At 37.3% G+C, this 24,255-nt stretch overlaps 2 protein-coding genes across 3 annotated transcripts; one reads left to right on the forward strand and one right to left on the reverse strand.

Annotated features, from left to right (window-relative positions):
- Positions 1–446: 446 nt before the first annotated feature.
- Positions 447–17,769, reverse strand: LOC121734493 (poly(A) RNA polymerase gld-2 homolog A-like). 2 transcript variants are annotated; one of them, XM_042125111.1, is made up of 10 exons: positions 17,634–17,769; positions 17,075–17,365; positions 16,242–16,316; positions 15,579–15,728; positions 11,357–11,475; positions 5,373–5,562; positions 4,831–5,091; positions 4,041–4,155; positions 3,401–3,504; positions 447–3,255 (listed from the first exon to the last, which is right to left on the reverse strand). In XM_042125111.1, exons 2-10 carry the CDS (start codon positions 17,349–17,351, stop codon positions 3,119–3,121), a joined length of 1,428 nt encoding a protein of 475 aa, XP_041981045.1. In that variant the 5' UTR covers positions 17,352–17,365; positions 17,634–17,769; the 3' UTR covers positions 447–3,118. The 2 variants fall into 2 exon arrangements, with proteins under 2 accessions (XP_041981045.1, XP_041981044.1); XM_042125110.1 differs by having other exon boundaries at positions 17,439–17,769.
- Positions 17,770–18,183: 414 nt separating this feature from the next.
- Positions 18,184–21,425, forward strand: LOC121734294. The gene is made up of 2 exons (XM_042124820.1): positions 18,184–19,895; positions 20,787–21,425. Exons 1-2 carry the CDS (start codon positions 18,417–18,419, stop codon positions 20,910–20,912), a joined length of 1,605 nt encoding a protein of 534 aa, XP_041980754.1. The 5' UTR covers positions 18,184–18,416; the 3' UTR covers positions 20,913–21,425.
- Positions 21,426–24,255: the final 2,830 nt, after the last annotated feature.

Genomic DNA, 24,255 nt, shown 5'->3' on the forward strand with positions numbered 1-24,255 from the left:
CAGGCCATACTGAGCCAATCAAACTACGCCTCGCTGTGCGAGTCACGCACACTGACCTTACTTAAGAAGGCAAGCTGTCGCGGTGTGCAGTTAAGTAGTGTGTAATACAAGTGTGACCACATGCATAAAAACCGGCCTCACTTTTTGTTTGACAAAGCCATTTTTCTGTTTTTTTTTTGGTCTAGAATCTAGATCTTTGGCATAGAAACTGCTTCTGAAACCAGGGCCCCCGCTTCCATATGTGCAATGTGTGCAATGCACACGGGCGCCATCCTCTAGGGGCGTCAAATTGCAATCTTTAGGGGCGCCAAAACCAAGGTCCCAAAAAATTTGCCTAAAGGGGTGACAAAATCCTTTTTTTGCACACAGGCGCCCCAGTAGCCCTTACGGGGGCCCGACAGGGCGTCTGCAACTGTTTTTAATTTTGAGGTACCACGGTTTTAGGTAGACACCAGTGACTCTAGAAATTGGTTTTAAAAGAGTTAAGTTAGGCCTTAAAGGAACATTCATCATTTAAACCTGTGATGGTAAAATGTTTTTTCTGACACAACTTCTAAAAGAGCCCTGCCAAAATATAAAAAACTGTGTGTCAGATATGTCTCTTGCATTGATGTAGAAAAAAATTAGGCTGTGCAGTTTGCTCTCCCTGGAGACAAAACTCTGATGCGACTTTATCTCGCATTAATGAATCTGGAAGAATAAATTGCAAAGACAAAATATTTTGTCTCCTGTGAGCTAATATGTGCATTATATAATATGTGGTTTAATTCCACACAAGATCTTTGGCAGTTGGTATGCCCAAGCAGTTAGAAATACATGCAAAAATATCTCGTGCACGTCAGTTTTTTTTATTTTTTTTTGTAAATATATATATTTTTTTTGTTTATTTTTTATTTTAAATTTTTTTTTAGATTTTTGTTTTTAAGTTTTTTTTTAATATAATTTTTATTTAAACATTTCTGGAGACTTTTTAACAGTTTTCTTATTTTCTTACATGTTACTCATTTATTTATAATATTAATTGTACTTTCGCATTGAGTGGTGTTACGCTCGACAAAAATCATTATAAAACCCTCACTAACAATATTTATTGCTATTTGCTGGGACTCGTTCGTCTCATGCAGTGGGGAAATTATCATATTGTGGGCTGAAAAATTTTCTTTGGTTTTATTTTGTTAAAATAAGAAATATAAAAGATTAAAATTATTTGTCCTCTGTTCAATATTTCATAATATGGTAAATCTGGAAAAAATAAAAAAAAATACGTAATTTTCCTATTGCATTAGTACTTCACATTTAGTTAAATACGTAATAATATATTTTAATGCATTTTGCTACCGATTACATTATGAGTAGGATATGCTCAGTTTAAAATTACTTTATGTTAATATAATACTCGATAAGAATTAAGCTAAAGGCAACATAACAATATTAGCACCAATATTTTTGGAAGTTTGTAATTAGCTTTTTTAGTTTTATAGTTATGAGTTATGACATACTCCTGATAAATATCAACAATTATGTTATCACATAATAATACTTTTATTTGACAAACCCTCCCATATTTTTCTGTAGGAACAGCCCAATAAATTCCTAACCAATGCACGGCCGAGCCTGCATAAGTAACACAACATGTTCTCGTTTGTCTACAAAACAAAACATTATTTACACACATACAACCCTCGACGTCTCAATATCGCAACATCCTCACTATTTACACCGATAATTATTAAATAACTTATAAATAAAAAATAAATACATTTTAAAATTAGCAGGATGTGATTTATAGGAGTACACTTTTGGTTTTGTGACTTTGTTTCGTACAAGTTCCGAGTATAATTTTAAAAAACTTTTTTTTTTATATTTACATGAAGCCACATATCAATGAAAGTTTGAAGGATTTCCTATGATTCCTCGTTCAATAGACTCAAGTCAAAAAACCGCCAAGTCTCCGACAAATATACCTCTATTAATATAATAACATCGAGATACTATGACTTTCAAACATATTATTCACATAGTATCAGATGCATTGCCAATAAACATATAAAATATAAACAGCAAAAACACAACAACAGACCGCAATATAGTGGAGATAACAAGTTAAGTAGATCTACAACAGTAAGGCATAATATACTTCAGTAAATGCCGCTACACACATCTAAAAAACCAAATTGTAACACTTTAGATGTGTGCGAAGGCATTCAAAGCCTTCACTCGTTCTAAAGCTTTTCATGTAGATATATTTAAGCTATACAAGTACTCAGAGAAAATATTTCTTAGGTCACTTTAATCTTTGGACAGTTTGCTACGTCTAAGATATATGTACAGAGGAATCAGTCGCGTATCACAGCCCGTAATGGTGTAAGGGTAGCCTGCTGATCTTTGCTAACAAGGCAGCCAATCAGGGTCGTCTTTCGATGACCAATTTACGTAGAGATGCATCAGTACTGAGCAGAGGGTACGCTTCGTCGCATAGATAGGTAGGCTACCTTTCTTGTGTATTAATCTACGGCACTTAGGACTGTCCTACCTTCAATAGCTAATAGACAAAAATATATCTTCACGCACTTTACAATTTAACGCTAACATTGCCGGACAATGCAGTCATAATCCTCAGATCAGTTCACGTTCCACAGTAATTTAGCACGATCCAGTCATGGACAACTACTAGTCACTAGTCACTGAACAATTTAGCACACTCACAGAGCGGCAGGACGAGACTAACATTAACATCACTCGGAACACATTTTGGTATGTCCACATTGTTTTTGAACACTGGGCACGAGGCACTAGTAGCCGAAGCATCACTTGTAAAGCGACTCACATCCGCGGCACTGGGTCGCAAGTGAGCGCTTAGCCTTAAAAGAAATCCCTGTGGGCCTAATGTCTTTGCCACAACTGACCAAGCAAGTCAACAACCGGTGCACACAGCACAAGCTGGGGGCTTCATTTTAGGGGCTTTCGGGCTTCGGCTGCCTTACTATGCACAGTTTCTGGACTTTTAGGCTCTGTGCCAATTAGTGAAGCTACCATCGAGCTAATGGCCCCGTGCCAAAGGCCCTCTGCAGGGGCCATGGGCGGGGCCTCTCGCGGCCGGGGCCCTAGTGCCCCCCGATCATCGCTGCGGCCAGGCGTCACGGAGCTGCAGGCTGGCGGCGAGCCGCGCGTGGCTCTCTCTGAACGTGTTCACGATCACTTCAAACGTGTCCGGGTCATACACGGAGTGCGCGGTGTTGGACAGATCGAATGGCTCTGCAAAGTGGATTTAAAATTTTAGCCTGTAGACCGAGCATAACTTTGATCGGCGAAACCGGAGGCAAATGGCGCATGGTTTCAGTATCTACCAATAATGTTTAATAGTTGCAATTAATTTGCATCATAATCGGATAAAGCCTACCTTCAACACATATGAGCTTCCAGCGGGTAGGATCGGGTGCACGCGCGCGCGCCTCCCACAGCGGCACACGACGCGCACGCACCGAGACCGCGTACTGCCGCCATCTGAAATACCACTCATGGTTACAATAACAGTTCATTATTATCAGGGCGAGCGAAGCGAGCCCTAGTAATCTATATATATAAAACTCAAAGGTGACTGACTGATTAACATAGTGATCTATCAACGCACAGCCCAAACCACTGGACGGATCGGTCTGAAAATTGGCATACAGGTAGATGTTATGACGAAGGCATCCGCTAAGAAAGGATTTTGATAAATTCCAACCCCGAGGGGTTCCAATAGGGGATGAAAGTTTGTATATAATAATACTTCTTAACGCGAGCGAAGCCGCGGGCAGAAGCTCGTCCTAGTATATGTATATCCCACAACCTTTACATTTTGTGGCCCACATTACGGAAAAAATATGACGCCTATTGATTTGTGCTTTAACATAGAACTACATTATCGCAGAGTATTTAGGTTTTAACATACAAAGACATCATAACAGATTTTCATACACAAAAAATATTTACAAACAGAGATGGGTCAAACGAATCCCTCAAATGCTTCTGTCTTATTAAGGTCACTATGGACTCACGGAAACTCGGCGTAGTACTTGAGCAGTCCGAGGAACAGTTCGGCCAGAGTCGCGCGGTTCTGTCGTCCCGTGGCCGCCTCACCGGCGCGCGGCAGGACCGCGGGGGAAGTTCCACCTGTAAAAGGTTGCAAGAGTTATATAACCTATTGGCGGATTCCTGTTGGCGTCGATATACGAAGTTCAGATTAAATACATAATCTTAAATTTAAACTATCCATATCGGCACGCAGCATGCGTCCACGTCAACTGATAGAGTCCCTATAACCACAGTATGACCGACGACCGACACGACTGGCGAGAGATCAGGCGCAGGCGCAGGCTTTTTAGTTTTTACATGCCCATCCGAGGCTTCGGTTAGGTCATCAAGTAGAATGACCCAATCGTCAGACAATCAGTTGATCAGCCGGCATAGTCCTCTTTAAACTTGGAAACAACATATTCCCAACGTTAGAATCCCATCGGAGTCAACAGCTACGCTCTTTACCATTGGACGATGCGTTTAAACAGAGCCAGCAGGCATAGCATGGTCACCATAGAAGCGGTTTCTTTCTATGGAAGAATAGACAAAGTGACAGTTAGACATAGGACATCCGCCATTTTGTCTCTAAAATCTGTCAGTTTGTCCACTATTTCCCATTTCTACTATTGTTATAGTCACACTGCAAGTAATACATCACCATTAGGGTCAGCGCGTACCCGTACAGCGCTGGCCCGAGTTGCGCCCGCCACCACGTCGTCGCTACTAGCTGTCAGTATCTATAACTGTCTACACAGAGCCAGGTATACTCACACTGCAGGTAGTGCAGCACCATCAGGGTGAGCGCGTACGAGGACAGCGTGCGGTTGCGCGCGTCGTTGATGTGGTGCGCGCGCGCCCACAGCTTGGCGACCGCGACGAGCGGCCGCACGCGCCAGTCCGCGCGCGCGTACCCGTACAGCAGGCCCGTGTTGCGCACGCCGACCACGTTGTCGCAGTTCAGGTCAACCTGCAGCCCGTGCCGCGCGTCACGGAACTTCAGGATCGGCACCTTCGCTTGGATCAGCTCCGCATCTACAGACATAAATTAATTAAATAAATGACCCTGTGGCGGTACCCACAATAATCAGCCTCACAATCCTGCATTGCACTATCGAAATTTAGGAAAACGACAACATATTATATTTAACAACGTCTGAAATGACGTCAGCGGGCTTACACTCTAGAGCTAAGGTTGAATTTTTTATGTGCAGTTTTTGGTAATTCACTTCGATGCGCTTCGACTCTGCGCTAGTATAAATTGACCCTTACACTCAACAATCAATTCAAATCTGTCAAGGTCACTGTCAACTCACCAGGATCCAGTCCGCGTATGTGGTGCAGCACGTGGTGCAGGTGGAGCAGGGCGTGGTGTCTGGGCGGCAGGGCGGGCGGCGTGCCGGCGGGCGGCCGCACGTGGAGGCACAGGTCCATGTCGGAGGACTCCAGACCGAAGCCCGACATGGTGGAGCCGACCACGTACAGGCCGTAGCGGGGGAATATGCTCTGCGGGATAATCGAGATCCATTATCAGAACACGCCTAAAGTCACGTTAACAGCCAGTCCACATGGCGCGTTGCGTCAGCGTCGACGCAGCGCTGCCGTTTGACGCATAACCGGCCACACGGGTGCTGCGTCATCGCAGCGTTATTACGAAGCAGTATTAACGTCAACACCCCCCGCGCTTCGTCTCGGAGGCTGCTGTCCGTCATGTGTGCGTTGCGCGCTGCTGTCAAAAGTCACGACGCAGCGCGCCGTGTGAACACCTTGGTTGATCTTGATTGTATGTAAAACAACGCAACGGCAGCGCTGCGTCGACGCAACGCTGCCTCAACGCGCCGCCGCGCTTTAACGCGAAAACCGCGCAGCTCTCGCGCTGCTCTTTTTAGTATAGAAGTCACGCTGCTGCCGCTCTTCTGGCGACCTTATATGAAGGCAGTCTTAGAACCGCCAAAGAAAGTGTTTTGTTTACGGTAGAGCAGCCACGGAATGAAAAAAAAAATCTGTCAGTTTGTCCTTGTTGACAATATATATTATGGAATAATGGACCTAAAGAACAGACTTTCAAATTTCATTTGTTGTCAGAGTTTCGTGAAATGTCAGTGTTTTTATTCTTTCGAAATTTCTATTGTGGCCATGCTAAGCATGCAAGAGGAAGAGAAATGAATTTTTTATCGCAATAATATATAATATAGATAATAAATTATCGCAAAGTAGGCAGGCTGAACCGAGCAGAGTGGATTTTATTTGCCATAATAAAATCCACTCTGCTCGGTTCAGCCTGCCTACTTTGCGATAATTTATTATCTATATTATATATTATTGCGATTATATATATCTTCTATTTTGTTAATTATTACTGTTTATTTTGGACCACTATTACATTATATTTAAAAAAACTAGCTTTCCGCCCGACTGGATATCGGTTAAGTATATCGCGCTTCGCAATGAAACGTACTTATTTTCGTGAGGGATACTCAATTACTCACACACCACGTACTGGCGCCGTTGTAGTAGGCACATGCTATGTATCAGAGATGGCGATGTATGTGAAAAATGATTTTCCCTGTTTTACTGCTTTTCTCTTGAAGTTTTTTCTGATATATTTTTTCTATAGACCTCACGGAGCCCGAGAGTCCGAGACCTTTCCAAAGAATGCGAAACCGTGAAAATCGGTTCGGGCGTTCTGGAGTTATAGCGTCAGAAAGGAAAACTCGACTTATTTTTATATAACTAGCTGTCCCAGCAAACGTTGTTTCGCCATATAAAGTATTTCGCTCATATTATTTTATTGAAGTGACTAAATAAGTATGTCACCATGGCAACGTCCATCGCTATCCCGTCGCACAAACAATGGTCGCCGTCAGTCTCGAGTTGTAATAATTTACTATTATTTGTTCAACAAAATAGGCACTTATCAATATAAAAAGTACCCAGTATACAAGAATTGCTCGTTTAAATATATAAGATTTAATTAATCTTATGTTGCTATTAAGATTTTTTTAGATGGAAATTATTTGGAAGAAATCTACCTTTTATTAGGTAAAAATTGGGTGACACAGTATATGACCTTGTATCGTTTAGCGGCGCCTGCGCACCTTAGCACTTAGCATGTACGTCACGACTCGAGATTACGTCAAAATAAAGAAAATCACTAAGTATTAGGTATTTTTACTTCTACATATTTACATAACTTTATAATATTACATAGTTTAAAGATTTTAAAATATACGACTTTATAGGTTAAAGTCGCATATTTTAAAAAATTAAAATTATATTTTACAAAATAATTTGTTTTGTTATCAGCCTTTGGGAAACCAATGTGTATAATGTTACATTATGTTACAGCATCACGGCATTATCTGTTGTCAGATAAGCGACAAACAAATTATTATTACAACTACGTACATACCTCTCGAGATAAACACTCTGATTTCCTATATTGGATGCGACATTTGAAATCTCGTGAGATTAAAATTGATATAAATTCAGAGGCGTTTTTGTTTTTGATACATAAATCCATACTAATATTATAAATGCGAAAGTATCTCTGTCTGTCTGTCTGTCTGTCTGTCTGTCTGTCTGTCTGTCTGTCTGTCTGTCTTGCTTTCACGCCAAAACTACTGAACCGATTGCAATGAAATTTTGTATACAGTTATTCTAGAGTCTGAGAAAGGACATAGGCTACATTTTGATGTGGGAAAATATCTTATTTCCATGAAAATTTCGATGAAAATGAATTCGCATTGCGCGTGGCCAGCGCTCATCCCGGGGGTCCTGGGTTCGAGTCCCGCAGGCGGAACAAAAAGTTTTCAATTTTCCTGGGTCTTGGATGTGTATTAAAATAAAATTTCAAAAATCTTAAACATATTTGATGTATAATATTATAAAAAATCCAGAAATATATCGATGGAATGAACATTTTAGTTCTAATACGATTCAACAGATGGCGTTTTATTTTTTACTTTATTGTAACATAGAACTAATCATACTTATTAGTTAGTATGTTTTTGTTTATAGTTTTTAATACGTTAGAATATTATCTATACTAATATTATAAATGCGAAAGTATCTCTGTCTGTCTGTCTGTCTCGCTTTCACGCCAAAACTACTGAACCGATAGTAATGAAATTTTGTACACAGATAGTCTAAAGCCTGAGAAAGGACATAGGCTACTTTTTAACTGGAAAAAGGGGTTGTAAGGGGGTGAAAATGCGTAAATTTGGTCAAATTAACTTAGTTCCAAAAACTTAAAACAGATGGCGCCAAGAGTCCCCTAGATCGCGCTATTGCTTGCTCATACGTATTTCTATAAGAGGTGGTACCATATTGAGCTAGATTTTTCGATTCTTTCGATTGTTATACACGTTATTAACTAATAACTCACCTACCAACTTAGACATCAAATTCAAAAACAACAGCGCCAAAACTACTGAACCGATTGTAATGAAATCCTGGGTCTTGGATGTGTATTAAAATAAAATTTCAAAAATCTTAAACATATTTGATGTATAATATTATAAAAAATCCAGAAATATATCGATGGAATGAACATTTTAGTTCTAATACGATTCAACAGATGGCGTTTTATTTTTTACTTTATTGTAACATAGAACTAATCATACTTATTAGTTAGTATGTTTTTGTTTATAGTTTTTAATACGTTAGAATATTATCTATACTAATATTATAAATGCGAAAGTATCTCTGTCTGTCTGTCTGTCTGTCTCGCTTTCACGCCAAAACTACTGAACCGATAGTAATGAAATTTTGTACACAGATAGTCTAAAGCCTGAGAAAGGACATAGGCTACTTTTTAACTGGAAAAAGGGGTTGTAAGGGGGTGAAAATGCGTAAATTTGGTCAAATTAACTTAGTTCCAAAAACTTAAAACAGATGGCGCCAAGAGTCCCCTAGATCGCGCTTTTGCTTGCTCATACGTATTTCTATAAGAGGTGGTACCATATTGAGCTAGATTTTTCGATTCTTTCGATTGTTATACACGTTATTAACTAATAACTCACCTACCAACTTAGACATCAAATTCAAAAACAACAGCGCCAAAACTACTGAACCGATTGTAATGAAATTTTGTACACAGATAGTCTAAAGCTTGAGAAAGGACATAGGCTACTTTTTAACTGGAAAAAGGGGTTGTAAGGGGGTGAAAATGCGTAAATTTGGTTAAATTAACTTAGTTCCAAAAAACTCAAAACAGATGGCGCCAAGAGTCCCCTAGATCGCGCTATTGCTTGCTCATGCGTATTTCTATAAGAGGTGGTACCATGTTGAGGTAGGTTTTACGATTCTTTCGATTGTTATACACGTTAATATTAACTAACTAGCTGTTGCCCGCGACTTCGTCCGCGTGGACTTTAGTTTATAGCGCGCGGTGTCAACAAAATTTGTGTCAAATTTAAAAACTTTTTAAAACCCTGGTAAGTGGTACCCCTCTTAGGGCCGCGTTACACCGGAATGGCAGCGCTGAAAGTGCTCGCCTCGCCGCTGCCATTCCGGTGTAGCGCGGCCCTTAATTAATCAAAATACCCAAAAACAGCTGTGCAGTGTGCACATAATCTATACTAATAATATTATAAATGCGAAAGTATCTTTGTTTGTATGTCTGTCTGTCAGTCTCGCTTTCACGCCAAACGCCAAAAGTATCTCTGTCTGTCTGTCTGTCTGTCAGTCTCGCTTTCACGCCAAACGCCAAAACTACCGAACCGATGGTAATGAAATTTTGTATACAGATAGTCTAAAGCCTGAGAAAGGACATAGGCTACTTTTTTTACTGGAAAAAAGGGTTGTAAGGGGGTGAAAATGCGTAAATTTGTTCAAATTAAGTTAGTTCTAACAATTCATAATAGATGGCGCCGTGCGTCTTCTACATCGCGCTGACGCTTGCTCAAAAGTCTACCTATAAGACGTGGTATCATCTTACATTTAAGTTTCGATTTTTTTCGATTGTTATATCTATTCTACGGTATTAAATAACTCAGTACTTTATCTGTGCAGTGACGTAACCTTAAATCTATCAATGATAAATAGTTTATGGGTAAAGTTGTGTAATCGGAGGGCTAAATAAGCTTTAAAATTTGGCATAAAATATAAAGTTTAATATAAAAAAATGAAATACTTATTGTGTGCACACTGCCCAGCTGTATTGATTTAAAGGGTACCAGGGTTTTTTTATAAAAGCTTTTGACACCAATTTTGTTGACATCGCGCGCTATAAAGTACTATAAACTGAAGTCCACGCGGACGAAGTCGCGGGCAACAGCTAGTCATAATATAATATTATGATACAAGTTTTGCCCTTATAAATAGGTACTATCAGAGAAGTTGTTTCATAGGCAAATGGCAGACTCTATGAATCAAATTCTTGGATGGTACGTTATCTCACCAGTAAGTGGTACAAAAAAATTACACTAAGGCGCAAAAACGCCGGTGCTGTCACCTCCCTGTTTAGAAAGAGTCCTAGTGAAGCATTGCAACTGGTTCAGCAGAAACTTAATTTTACACCACGGGAAAGGACATATTAGGATACTCCAATAGCGGAAAAATTTATGATTACCGCCGGATAATGTTTTTACTTCTAGTTGTAACAACATAGCTAACTGTAACTGTCGCCAGCAGTATTTCCGGACCAATACGACCTGCAAACCCTCAAGAAGAGAGCGTATTCCCTCTTAGAAGGCCGGCAACGCTCCTGCAACTCGTCTGATATTGCGGGTGTCCATGGGCGACGGTAGTTGCTTTCCATGAGGTGACCCGTTTACTCGTTTGCCCCCTTATTTTATAAAAAAAATACTAGCTGACCCGGTAAACGTTGTTTTCCTATATAAATTACTAGGCGTTCTGCGCGGCTTCGCCCGCGTAAATTAGATATTTCATAGACAAATTAGTTCACAAAAAATAGCCTATGATCCTTCACGTGGTCAACTTCTTATCTGTGCCAAATAACAGAAAAACTGCTCCAGCGGTTCATTAGATAAGCCCTTTCAAATAATTTCCCCCGTTTTTGCCACATTTTCCTCTATTTCTTCGCTTCTATAAGTTTTAGCGTAAAATAATTTTTCAAATCAGACCAGTAGTTCTGAGATTAGCGCGTTCAAACAAACAAACAAACTCTTCCGCTTTATAATATTAGTATAGATTTTTAGTATCAGTATAAAATAATAAAAAGTAGATAAAAATCTATTCTCGGGCCTAACAAATGTACATAGCCGTTTTGAAAGGAGCTCGCGCACAAACACTGTGACACGAGAATTTTGTATAACTATTACATTTAAAAAAATACCTTGATTGTGATGTGCAGATATCTCCACAGGTTCATCTTCTTACGAAACGTTTCCTCGGTCTGTTGGGACTTCACAAACTTGTCCCAAATCTCTTGCGATAACATGTCCCATTGTGAACCTGCAATAAATGTATGGATTTAGAAATGAAGCTCAATGTATGCCCGCAATCCGCATTGTGTCGGGCCGCATCGGAGTGGGCCGCATTTTGTGTTCATACAATAATATTATGTCAACTGGTAAACAAATTTTTATACATTTAATTATTACTTCGTATCAAATGTGTCAATACAATAATACGGTGTATGTATATAATATCTGTTTGGAATTTCTGCGACGAATTTAAACGAAGAGGAAACTTGAAAATTTATACACGAATGCTTGTGGGATAAGCGTTGAGACACAAAAAGAAAATTATTATTTTTAACAAAAAATTAAAACTGACTTCCAGGGTAAAACACTATAATAATTCATAATAAACAAAAAAGTATTAAATAATAATTATTCTTACTCTTTGAAGTGCCTTAGGCATAATTCTCCTAAACCTCAACTATTTCTGTACACAATATCTTTATTATTTTGAAGACGGTACCGGCTAAGATTACTAAGTTCTATGACAAAATATTTTTAATATTTAAAACTGGTACCGACTTCAAAATAATGAAGATATTGTGTACAGAAATAGTTGAGGTTTAGGAGAATTATGCCTAAGGCACTTCAAAGAGTAAGAATAATTATTATTTAATACTTTTTTGTTCATTATAAATTATTATAGTGTTTTACCCTGGAAGTCGGTTTTAATTTTTTGTTAAAAATAATAATTTCACTCTTTTTAGTCCTTTATAAGGTTTCCTGTACAGACTAATGCTTAATGACTTTGGATCCAGGATACACTTTCAGGATGTGAGAACTCATTGTCTGAGATCACTACCACTTCAGAATTGCTTAAGCAACTCCAAGCATATACCACTGTATAACATGCTTGGCGTTAATCAAGCAATGATATAATTAATGTTCATACGCCTGTCTTTAATGGCTCTAAAGTTCTGTTCGGTGACTTTCTTTCTATCATTACACTAATGAAAACTCATCAGCTCAACATAATATACTTAATATTATGTTCAAATATAACTATAATCGTCCGTATAAATTAGCATAGGAGTTTAGCATACCTCAAAGATCTCATGATCAAATTGCTAACTTGGTAACCTAAACACCAAGGTCGAATCATTTACATTGAAATAACATTATAATTTTTTAAATCGTTCGACAAATTCGGGTTTCGATCTTAAAGACGATTAAAAGTACCAATAATAGGGTTATAATTAGATAATTCATGGTGTGGTGACTGGTGTTAGTGATGATGATGATGATGAATGTAACTTGCATAGTAGCATATGCTTTCAGTTCTTAAACCAACTCCGAAAGCCGCAAACTTGTATTTATAAGGAATCCGGAGTTCTCTTAGCACCATCGGAACCATGGTATATTATCTAATTGTAAAATCTTGCTTTTTGGTAGCATATGCTTAGGATACTTCTCATATAATCGAAATCACTATATGTTTCCATATAAATTTTGAGGAGTTCCCTCGATTACTCATGGATGTATGGTGGAGGGGTGGTGATGATGATGATGGTTAATTAAATTTGCATAGTAGTATATGCTTTCAGTTTTTAAGACAACGCCGAAACCCCAAAATATGTATCTATAAGGAGTAAGGAGTTCTGTTCACCACCTTCGAACCATGGTGTATCCTGGTGCAAAATCCTACTTTTTGGTAACATATGCCTGAAACACTTCATACGAAACCAAAATGTATGTTTCCATTTGAGTTTTGAGGAGTTCCCTCGCTTACTCATGATACCAAATACAAATACAATGAGACCAAATTGGAGTAAAACCTAATATAACAAAACAAAAATTTTGAAAATCGGTTCACAAACGGCGGAGTAATCGTTGAACATACATAAAAAAAAAAAACATATCCACAGCCGAACGTATAACCTCCTCGTTTTTGGAAGTCGGTTAATAAATGCGCTCTTCGGCACTCGATCAATTCGTGTAGGATCAACTCACAAGATCAAGGAGGCAACAAGGCAGAAGCCCCACTTACATGCCTATCGCTTAACCATTTCCTTATCCAAATTCCAAAGTAGTTTCGTTATTTTTTTTTTTCTAATATTGCAATTAACTCTTCTTATAATAGTGCAGAGATTTTCCTTAAACATTTCTTTTTCAACAAACTTTGCCGCGAATTACATAATCATTTTTTAACTGGAAACGTGTGCACACCCGAAGAAAAAACCGTGAATGCGATGGCTTTGTCTAAAGTACCATCCTCATCACCTTGATGAGTGGCAGTCTTCCACCGTGCATTTTTCGCGTATCTTTCTGCCGCGCACTGTAAAACTCTGGAACGAACTGTCACCAGCAGTATTTCCGGACCTATACGACCTGCAAACCTTCAAGAAGAGAGCGTATTCCCTCTTAAAAGGCCGGCAACGTACTTGCAGCTCTTCTGATGTTGTGAGTGTCCATGGGCGACGGTATTTGCTTTCCATCAGGTGACTCACGACTCACAAAATTACGCTCGTTTGGCCTCACCCTAAGGGTTCCTTGTTGACTACGGAACCCTAAAATATGCGTCATGTCGAATTTTTTTTTTTAATGAAATAAGGGGGCAAACGAGCAAACGGGTTCACTGAATAATTAAATCAATCTTGCGCGTAAATAAATAGTACGAGCACACCCGCGTGCACTGTGCAGTGTTCGCTGTAAATAAGAACAAGTATACTGCCGCGCAATTTGTAAACGCAGTAAAGAACATGTCAAAGGTTTCGAGAAAAACGCGGTCAAAGTTGAAATTTTATTTTTGGTTACCTGCACTTTGTTACTCAACCATTAGTAAAAATATATATATGGGTTCAAAGAGAGAATTTAGAAGATGAAGTGGATATTAGTTTTCTGCTTTTTGTTTAATGTTTTGTGTGTAAAATTTCAAAAAAACCGTTTCAGTTATGGCTTCGCTTAGTTTTCACTCGGTACTCAACTACTCATAAATGCAGTAAAAGCGTTTCTTACTGCATTTATGTGTAGTTTCCTGTACTTACGGCATATATATGAGATGGTTCAATGTAAGGAAAAGTCCTACACCATAATATATACGCCGTATTTTAACAGGTTACTGCATTTATGAGTAGGAACACGAACTGAAATAACTCATCAATACTACTTACTGCACAGTAGTATTACAATTATACTGCGTATCTTATGTCAATGCCGCTTTCACGTTGAACTTTAGTAATGAGTGCAAATAGTTTAAAGGACACAAGGAAAACAAATAATTACTGGAATTTCTTAATTTAAGAAATCACAGACTCAACAGTTTTTCTGAAATAATCACAGCTTTAGAGCTACTACAACTATTTAAAAAAATAACGGACTTACTATCTTAAATCTAATTTAATTAAGTCTTACTATTTTTAACACAGGTCTTTGCACTCTAGTGGCTATAAAAATATAATAAAAAACTAAAAAGCATTTATAGGTCTACCAGGATCTGATGGCAAAAAGTGAGAAAAGAAAATATTGTCTCTAGCAATACAGGGGTAATTGTAATAAACATTTTTATCAATTTTTTTCCTTATAACAGCTGATTCTGTGTGTGAAACATGCAAATATAAAAAAAAATCGGCCAAGTGCAAGCCGGACTCGCGCAAGAATACGATACAGAGCAAAAATAGGCTAAAAATTATGTTTTTTGTATGGGAGCCCTCATGAATTTTTATTTTATTTTAATATTATTATTAAATATTAAAGTACACATATAACAAAAGAATGTATAAAAAATTCAAGTCCCGACCTTTTGCCACTTTTGATATAGAGCGAAGGAGCCCCCCTTAGACATTAATATTATTTTGTTTTCATTATATTTAGTTGTTATAGTATTAGTTGTTGTTCCCTTCCCTTCCCTACCCTCCCCTATTACCCTATTCCCTCTTAAAAGGCCGGCAACGCACATGCAGCTCTTCTGATGCTGCGAGTGTCCGGACGGAAGTTGCTTTTCATCAGGTGACCCGTATGCTCGTTTGCCCCCTTATTTCATAAAAAAAAAACAGTGAACTCTCTATAAGGAACACATACACACCCTAAAGTATTATCACTTATTTTTGTTACAACTTGTATATGGACGGACATTTCACCACAAGCTTGCATACTTACCATTGAGTAAGTCGTCGGGCGCGAACTTGACTTGGGCGGGGTAGTGCGCTGCGAGGTATCGGTCGGGTGCGGCGCGGCGCGGACGCGGCTCGCGACGACGCGCGCGCCACTCGCGGGCCACAGCGCCCCGCTCCTGACGCCAGTTCTCACCTGGACATTTGAGTTGTATCATGTATGTGCACATTATGACTCAATAGAGCAAGCCGCAGCTCATCCACAAAAATATACGGAAGATGCGGCCCGCCCCGCTGCGCCTCGTCATAATGTACGCGCACCTAAATTCATATTTGAATATCAAATGTACTTTGTGTTGAATTAAATTGTTATTGGGTTTCATAATAATATATTCTTTGAGTAGTGAGGGTCAAATTGGCAAAATAGGCGAAGCACATAGGGCAAAGACAATATCTTTTCACATAATATATTAGATAACAAGCCATTGAAGAACAAGAAATAACTATGAAAAGCCATCAAAAGCCTATAACTTGGATATGTAATGTAACACAATGACTTCATAATTATGTTAATCTTATTGTTCTTATTCTTCTAATGTTATTGTTTATATGCTGTAAGTTTTCCAAATAAAAATAAAAAAATAAAATATAATAATATAATATAATAATAAAAATATAACAATATAATAATAAAAGCTGTCTGAATTACCTTGCTCTCTATCTCCAAACAGCTGGGGATGAACCGACGGTGATGACAATAATGATGCATCGGAACGGTTTACATCTAAAACAGTAATTTAAATATTAAGAGTACCTGAACGCTGTTTAAGCATTTGTGTACCCACAAAAAAATTATGTATTCAATTTTAGTCTTAAATTTTTGTGGGTTAGGATACGAATGCTTAACAGCTTCCACTTATGAGATAATTTTAAACCCTAGGTCGTGGAAAAACGAGATACAAGAGATTTCTATTGTTATCGCTGTCACCGGTGTCCTTATGGGGGTCGAGAGGTTAGAGTTACTCTTACTACCTTGAAAATATTATACAGAACATGGAATGTAAAATGCTTTACAATTTCAGGCATAAAAATTAGATATATAAAAAAAGATCTATTTAATAAGATAAACAATTTTTACTATAATAGGTAGGAATTTAGCCATAATTTATATTTTAAGAGAGTAAAATTCATTCTGTTGAGTTATTTTGGTGGAATGGATTGATAAATCCAAATTTTTTTAGAAAATTTGCAAAATATTCTAGACATAACAACTGTACCAATCAAGAGTGCATTTTATGTTAAGAAATGACTAGCTGAAATAGTTACAAATCTATGAGTACACTAATAATCCTTCAATCACAGATTCTTGGAAATGTAGAATGTACAAAATATTAATTTTTATCATAGTTTGTACCAGCTACAAATAATACTATTTTGAATTGAATGCAAGCTGTAGACTATAATTTGTTGTCTATAATGAGGGTAGTTGTATACAAGCTATCTAGAATTAGAATTTTAAATTATATAGAAAGTGTTTTTTACCTTTCTCACTAGATTTATTTGAGCCGGATGCACTGCTGGATAGACTGGAGTCATCAGATTCATAGCCAAAGGCATTGTCCTTGTCTATCTGGCGGTTTTTGTGACACCTCCTGGGTGTGCCCTGGCCGGGGGAACCATGCACTCCCCCTATAACCTGCAGCATCTCCACGGGGTACTGCCGCTGCTGCCGGTCTCCGTGACCCTGCACCATGTACATCGTGCTCGGCCCGCTGAAAGAGGCGTTCCCGTGGTACATAAGCGGAGCGCCCTCGTTCATATTGCCTTCGGTGCCTGTTGAAAATTTAAAAAGTTAAAGCGCAATAAAGCGAAAATAGATGTCAAAAAGTCTAGAATAGAAACTAACCTTAACGTACTCGAATAGCGAGTTAGACTCAATCGAGGCACCTACTCTTGTGTGCTGAGCATTTTCTGGCTGCGACGATTTATTCACTAATTTCTTCTATTTTTACCGTCTTACGGAGAATATATATTCGCAAAATGTCCCAGGCCGATGGCGAATTACTATACAACTCTGAAAGTTTAACGCTCTGTATCTTACCGTTCCCTTTTAAAATAGGCCGATACGATATTTTTCGAGAACGTTGCAATTATCTATTATCTACCCACAAATTATAATACGGCAGTAAATCTAAAAATTTATAATTTTAAAATCCGCCATGACTTAAAAGGTATCACTAGCGACATCTGACTCAAATCTGACTTATGAAAAGTGAAAACTACACGTGACATATTTTGAAGTTTCTTATTTTGAATTTGACAAAAGAAATCCATATATCCAGCGCATAAAAATATTCAAGAATTTGACTAATAAAAAAAGGTATTATGAATTAATAAAAAAACAGTAATTTATCTTAGCTAGGTTTAAATTAAAAGTAATTACCAATCTTCACATTACAGCATATTTTAGAGCTAATTTTGAGAATAATTAAGTTATCTTTGATCCACTTGAAATAATAAATTAATTTTATGTTTTATTTTATAGAATTTTAATGAGCAGTAACACTGAATTTTATTGTCAAATTGGCATTGACATAAGTCATAAAATGAGTTTTGAGTTTGACAATCACCAATTACTCTGCTTGCGTTTGTCAAATTGGTCAAAAATATACACAGAAATTAGAGCAGAATTTAGTTTAATTAAATTTATTTTGTAATTATTGAGATTATCAGAATGTCCGCAAATTGCAAGTTTCATTAGTGTAACTTAGACAACGAGTGATGACGTCGAAAGAAGATAATGTAATCTTAAAAGTGCAAAAAATCTATGGAATCAAGTTAAGTCGTCTTATTTTATTGTGGACATCGACTTAGACCTTTTAATATGTCACATTTTGGAGACTACATGGACGGTGTCCCTGTTAAAATATCCGAAAAGTATAAAAGACCTCCAAGAATAGACCTGCCGTATTCTGTTGCCGAATGCTCGATCAGAGCCCAAAATGTTGTCGACGGGGTCCAGTATTGCACAATATTCGAGAAAAACGTACTTTCTAAACTCAAAGAGCTCAAGAGTGCGAAAGAGACGAAAAAAAACGAGAGGCGACATCGTTTGCAACTCCTCGAGGAGGCCAAACAAAAGAAACTCGATGCCATAGCTGCTGCTGAGGCTGAGGAGAGGTTGAAACAGTTGAGTGTGTCCGAGGTATCGTACCCCAGTACTGACGAGATAAGTGCCCTGTCACCCGATGACAAAGTAGAAAAAACTGATGAGACAGCATGTCCTACTGAGGAGAATAGCCCGGACATAGAAAATGTTGGCAACACGGAAAAAGAATATTTATGTACAAGCCAAGAATCACAGTTGAATATACTCCAACCTATTCAAATTCGATCAAACTACCAGTTGAATAACCTGCTCGATGACCCAGACCCATTGCAGGAATACAAGATGAATGTAAATATGACTAAAATGCCTCAAGCTAGGAATGTTGATATGTTAACCTATAAAGATTTTGAAAATGATACATCCAGTCCCTTTGACAATGTAGAATTGAAAACTATTAACGATATGGAGCTGTTGGCCCAAGTGCTGCAGAGTCAGAGAGACACTGGTAATGTTCAACAGACTTATATTCCCGAGCAGTACCCCAGCTGCAGTTCTCAAGCTCAGATGGGTGTTACATACGTCCCAAATGTGTACGCTGATCCTAACATGCAGGGGCCAAATACTATGTACACGTCTCCCCAACATTATCCCATGACTAATGGGTATTACCTTCCAGAGAATATCTGTGATAATACGTTACCAATTGAAAATGTTTATGTACCAAATTACCAGTATTTTGTGCCCCAACCGTACACAGTTCCCACTCCATATTATACAAATCAAGTAACCTCAACCTCTGCTGATATTCCAAATGGATCATATATTCCACAACCATTTTATTATCAATATCCACCAGCGGTTCCCTATGTACAGAGCACATATCCCACACAAAACACAGAACAAATAGAGAGTGCACCTTCGGTCAGCTCTCAGAATACAGTCAAATCGAGGTCTCGAAGTGTTCCAGATATTGTTAAAGAGTTAAATGATGAGCTTATGTCGGCGAGACAGCGAGCAAGTGAACGAGCATCATGTAACACAAGTCCCGGCTTGATCAAACAGAATAATGTTCCTAGATCATACTCAAGTAGTGACAAAAAGGAGCGTAGGAAAAAGAAGAGTGAAACATTACCAAATCCATATGACAAGTTTCCGGCAGAACTACAGAGGGTTTGCCAGAAGATACATGGCATGGGCTTCCCTCTTGATCGAGTGGCAAGAGTCTGTAGTTTAGTTGGGGATAATGATAAAAGAGTAAGTATTGCTTTGATTGATGTTGCCATGTTTTAGCCATGACTGCTTTTTCTGACGATTGTTTGTCATAAAATATAAATTAAATTGTTAAGGTTCATATTTTTAAATAATGGAATTTATAAATCATTTTATAAGGACTTGGTTTGAAAATCGAATCTTTGCCAAACTGAGACAATCCTTGATTCAGTCTCAGGTTTATTGTTTACTTTATTCTAGATAAGATAACAAAGTTTAATGTTTGTCTTTATTGATCTATTTGTAACATTGTTGCCGTAAAAATAAAAAGCATTGCAATACAAAACATTTGACCTTCATATAGATTGCAATTTGTGGTGAATGGTGATAATAATTTCATTTATCAGGTAAATGACTGACCTCTTTTTATTGTTAACATCAAAATGAAAATTTTTGCGTTTTATTTATTATCATGTATGTCACCACATCCATACTAATATTATAAATGTAAAAGTGTTTGTCTGTCTGTTTGTTACCTCTTCACGCCTAAACTGCTGCACTGATTGTTGAAATTTGGCATGGAGATACTTTAGAGTCCCGAGAAAGGACATAAGATACTTTTTATCCTGGAGTTGAGGGCGTCATCTAGTATTGTATATTGTACTAGCTTTTGCCCGCGGCTTCGCTCGCGTTAAGAAGTATTGTTATACAAATTTTCATCCTCTATTTTAACCCCTTGGAGGTAGAATTGATCAAAATACTTTCTTAGTGGATGCCTACGTCATATCATCTACCTGCATGCCAAATTTCAGCTTGATCGGTCCAGTGGTTTGGGCTGTCCATTGATAGATCACCATGTCAGTCAGTCACCTTTGAGTTTTATATATATAGATTTAATAAAATACAAATTATAATGTGATTACTTTTGTGTTTCAGATAATAGAGTGCCTGCTGATTTTGGGTGAGCTGATGGACTTAGGGTTTTCGGAAGGAAGAGTGTCTACAGCACTGGCTAAACATGAATTTAACAAAGACAAAGCTTTGGATGAACTTGTTTCCTAATCTGAAATGGTTGTAATGGATAAATCCTGTCTAGGATGAGAAAGTTTTATAATCTGTTGAAATTCCAATTGATAAAATGAATCCATCTTGATGTAAATGTAAGACAAATTTAAAAGCAGGATTCATATACATATTGGTCAAATGATTCAGAACTGAAGATTCTCTAAAATGAAATACAAGATGTTGGAATCAGTTATTTCAGCCACGCGCCAAAACTTATTTGTATTGTACAGAAATAATGAAATTTTAAAATTATAAAAACTGCTTTCAAGCAATAAGCATGAGGTGATTGTCTAAAAAATCTTGTCCAGACTCTTGGTACATAATTTTTAAGCTTTAAACAAGTTATAGGTGTGACTGACAATACATTTTGTATTAAAACACACTTTCTTTAAAATCTTCATAAAAGTGCAGCTGCTGCAGTCGCAGCTTAAGTTTTATACTTACACATTTTTTAGCAATATATAGTTGTTTAAATTATACAAGTTTTGCCTAAGTGTGATGTCAAAACTTTGAAAAAAAATACCATTTTAAATGAAAAACTGAAAAATGTGTAAGTATAAAAATATAAAATAAAAAACTATTTCAATGATTGGTCTGTTTATGAAAAATGTAATACCTACTAATTATTGTCTCTGTGTTCATAGAAACTTTTGAAAATACAAAATCTAGGGTTTGTTCCAGATGAATACAGAATATATTTTTTTATTCACTCTGGTTCTTGTAAATAATTATAATGTAGTGAATGCTTTAGGGCAAGGGTGGCCAACACGCGGCCCGTGGTCCACATGCGGCCCGCCGCGCCGCCGTCTAGTCTGTTACCTGGTCGCTCGCGGAGCCGAGCACATTTTTTAAAGTAAAAAAGTTAATACTAAAATTACCTTATCATCATACTAATATTATAAATGCGAAATTGTGTCTGTCTGTCTGTTACTTCTTCACGCTCAAACCGCTAAACCGATTTTGCTGAAATTTGGCGTGGAGATACTTTGAGTCCCGGGAAAGGACATAGGATAATTTTTGTCCCCGAAAAATGTACGGTTCCCGCGTGATAAACGAGTTTTGGCGCAACGGAGTTGCGGGCGTCATCTAGTACCTACTATAAAAAGCAAACAAACACTTCTATTCTTTTACTTTTAAAATAAAAGCTCTAAGTAAAATTAAATAAAGGGTAAAATTCTACTTTTGAATTTCGGCCCAAGTGTAGAAAAGGTTGGCCACCCTTGCTTTAGGGTTTAAGCTATTGCTCCTTAACCCTCTTGCTAATAAAAATATTTACACACTGGTTACATAGTATCTGATACACGGTTGTAAACGGCGGTTTAAAACTGAAGTTTGAAACCGTGTAGATTTTCGTTCAAAATTCGGACCAATCACAGAGCCGAACCGCGTCTTGAGACCGAGATGCATCTTGAGTACTGACTATTTATACCGGATTTAAACCATAACACCGATTGCCATAAGTAATAACAATTAACACAAGTGCAATTATTTAGCATGGGATTAGACGAGAATATTTTTATTACTAGGGGGGGTTTGACTATGGCTTATAAGAAGAAGGATGTTGTATAACGAAGTGATTATAATATTATCTTTGGTTGTATAATGTTTGCTGTTTGAAGAGTGTGGCTGTAAAAGTATAATTTGTAAAAAAAAATAAGTCTGTAAAAAGTGTGACAGGTGTCAGGACTGTCCATTACTGTTAGGGGGATATTAGATATCCACAAGAAGTTTACCTTGGATATCCATATATATTGGATCCGAGATCATTGAGTCAATGATATTGGATAATGTAATATAGACATATCGACGGTCCCTACGTATAAAAGGTCATGTCCAAAATAGCATTTTTTTTTTATTGCATCATGCCCTTCCATAAAATGAGACGCATATTCCAACATTATTATTATTTTTCTATCACAAGTAGGTAGGTAATTCCAAAGATAAAAAGACGTAAATGACAAGTCGGAGGTTGTATTAGATTTTAGTGTGGTCAATGCGGACATCTATACTTACCGTCTTGTACCGCGTTGAAAATTACGCGCTGTCCCGCGTCATGTCGTACATGTCCGTTTCTACCTCTAAGGTAGCGAATTATTTTTAGACTTGTTATCATTTACGTTCAGCTATTATGAGATTTTTGTTCGTTTTGGTCTAGTGCCACATTCAATCAAATTCAAACCAATATGAGTATTTAAGTGTTATAAATAATCAGCGATGTGAAATAATTGCTGCAACGGAGGCTGAGGCTCTTTTCATCATGAACAACCATCAGTGTCTTACTGTTATGGATATAGAGCAAAAAAATCGCGTCTTTTGTTTGAGGTCCACAATAATCAATAAAATTTATTTTTATTTTAATTAATTTCTTATAGCGCCAACAAAAAAATGTAATTTGTGTAAATTTCTACTATTGCGGTTCTTGAGATGAAGCTTGGTGATAGACGGGCGGACGACATATAGAAAGCGAAGTCTGATAGGTTCCCGTTTTCAATTATTAAGCACGGAAACCTAAATGCTTGAAAATATACTATTATATTATTTTATTTAAAGAAAGAAAATAAAATATAATATTTTAATTCTTCCAAAGTAAAAACGGACATGTACGACTTAAGCGTTATGGGCAGTCTTGAATTGTTACCGTAACAACTTGCAATTATGGCGAAAATATTGTAAATATTTAAAATTGTGTTATATAATGACAAACGGCCTACATTAAGCTTTACAGATCAATAAAAATAATTGTGTTTATGTTTAATGGTAATCTACAGTAACAGTTTGAATCTTAAAAACGCTATCCTGAAAACCACTACTTTTGACATGTCGCTTTATACGTAGGGACCGTCGATATGATTCATTTCTTCCTTGATCACAGATTTTTGACATTTGCTGAGAGATTGGATCCAATACGGTCATAGAAATAGGTGTTGCCAGTTATTTAATATAAAAAAGAGTTTTTAATTTCTTGTTCGTTAATATGTTTCAAATAATGTAATGTAATTATTTTCCTAATTATATACTTGGATAATCTTGCTGAAATAACAAAAAACAAGCCATATTAAAAATGACGATGTCTTTTGACAAATCGAATTCTCTGAGATCTAGTAACCCTGACGTCAATACCTGTCAGCGTTAGCGCTCTCCATTGGCTATTGAAACCACATATGACGTAAAATAGGATCAATGAAATATGATAATGTAATACGCAGATATGATCAAATGATCATATATATTAGATCCTATATATGATCATAGAAATGATCCAATATAAATGATAATGTAACCCCCCTTAGAAATATGGTCACCCTACAGAATTAACTCGACTTTGTCATATTTTTATTTT

Source organism: Aricia agestis, chromosome 15 (genome assembly GCF_905147365.1).
Source record: "Aricia agestis chromosome 15, ilAriAges1.1, whole genome shotgun sequence".
In the NCBI taxonomy this organism is placed as follows: domain Eukaryota; kingdom Metazoa; phylum Arthropoda; class Insecta; order Lepidoptera; family Lycaenidae; genus Aricia; species Aricia agestis.

Coding starts and splice junctions, on each gene's coding strand:
- LOC121734294 (XM_042124820.1), top strand. CDS start 18,417: ATGTCACATTTTGGAGACTACATGGACGGTGTCCCTGTTAAAATATCC. Junction 19,896..20,786: donor TTGGGGATAATGATAAAAGA/GTAAGTATTGCT, acceptor TTTGTGTTTCAG/ATAATAGAGTGCCTGCTGAT.
- LOC121734493 (XM_042125111.1), bottom strand. CDS start 17,351: ATGAACGAGGGCGCTCCGCTTATGTACCACGGGAACGCCTCTTTCAGC. Junction 16,317..17,074: donor AAATAAATCTAGTGAGAAAG/GTAAAAAACACT, acceptor TTACTGTTTTAG/ATGTAAACCGTTCCGATGCA. Junction 3,505..4,040: donor AAGTACTACGCCGAGTTTCC/GTGAGTCCATAG, acceptor GTGGTATTTCAG/ATGGCGGCAGTACGCGGTCT.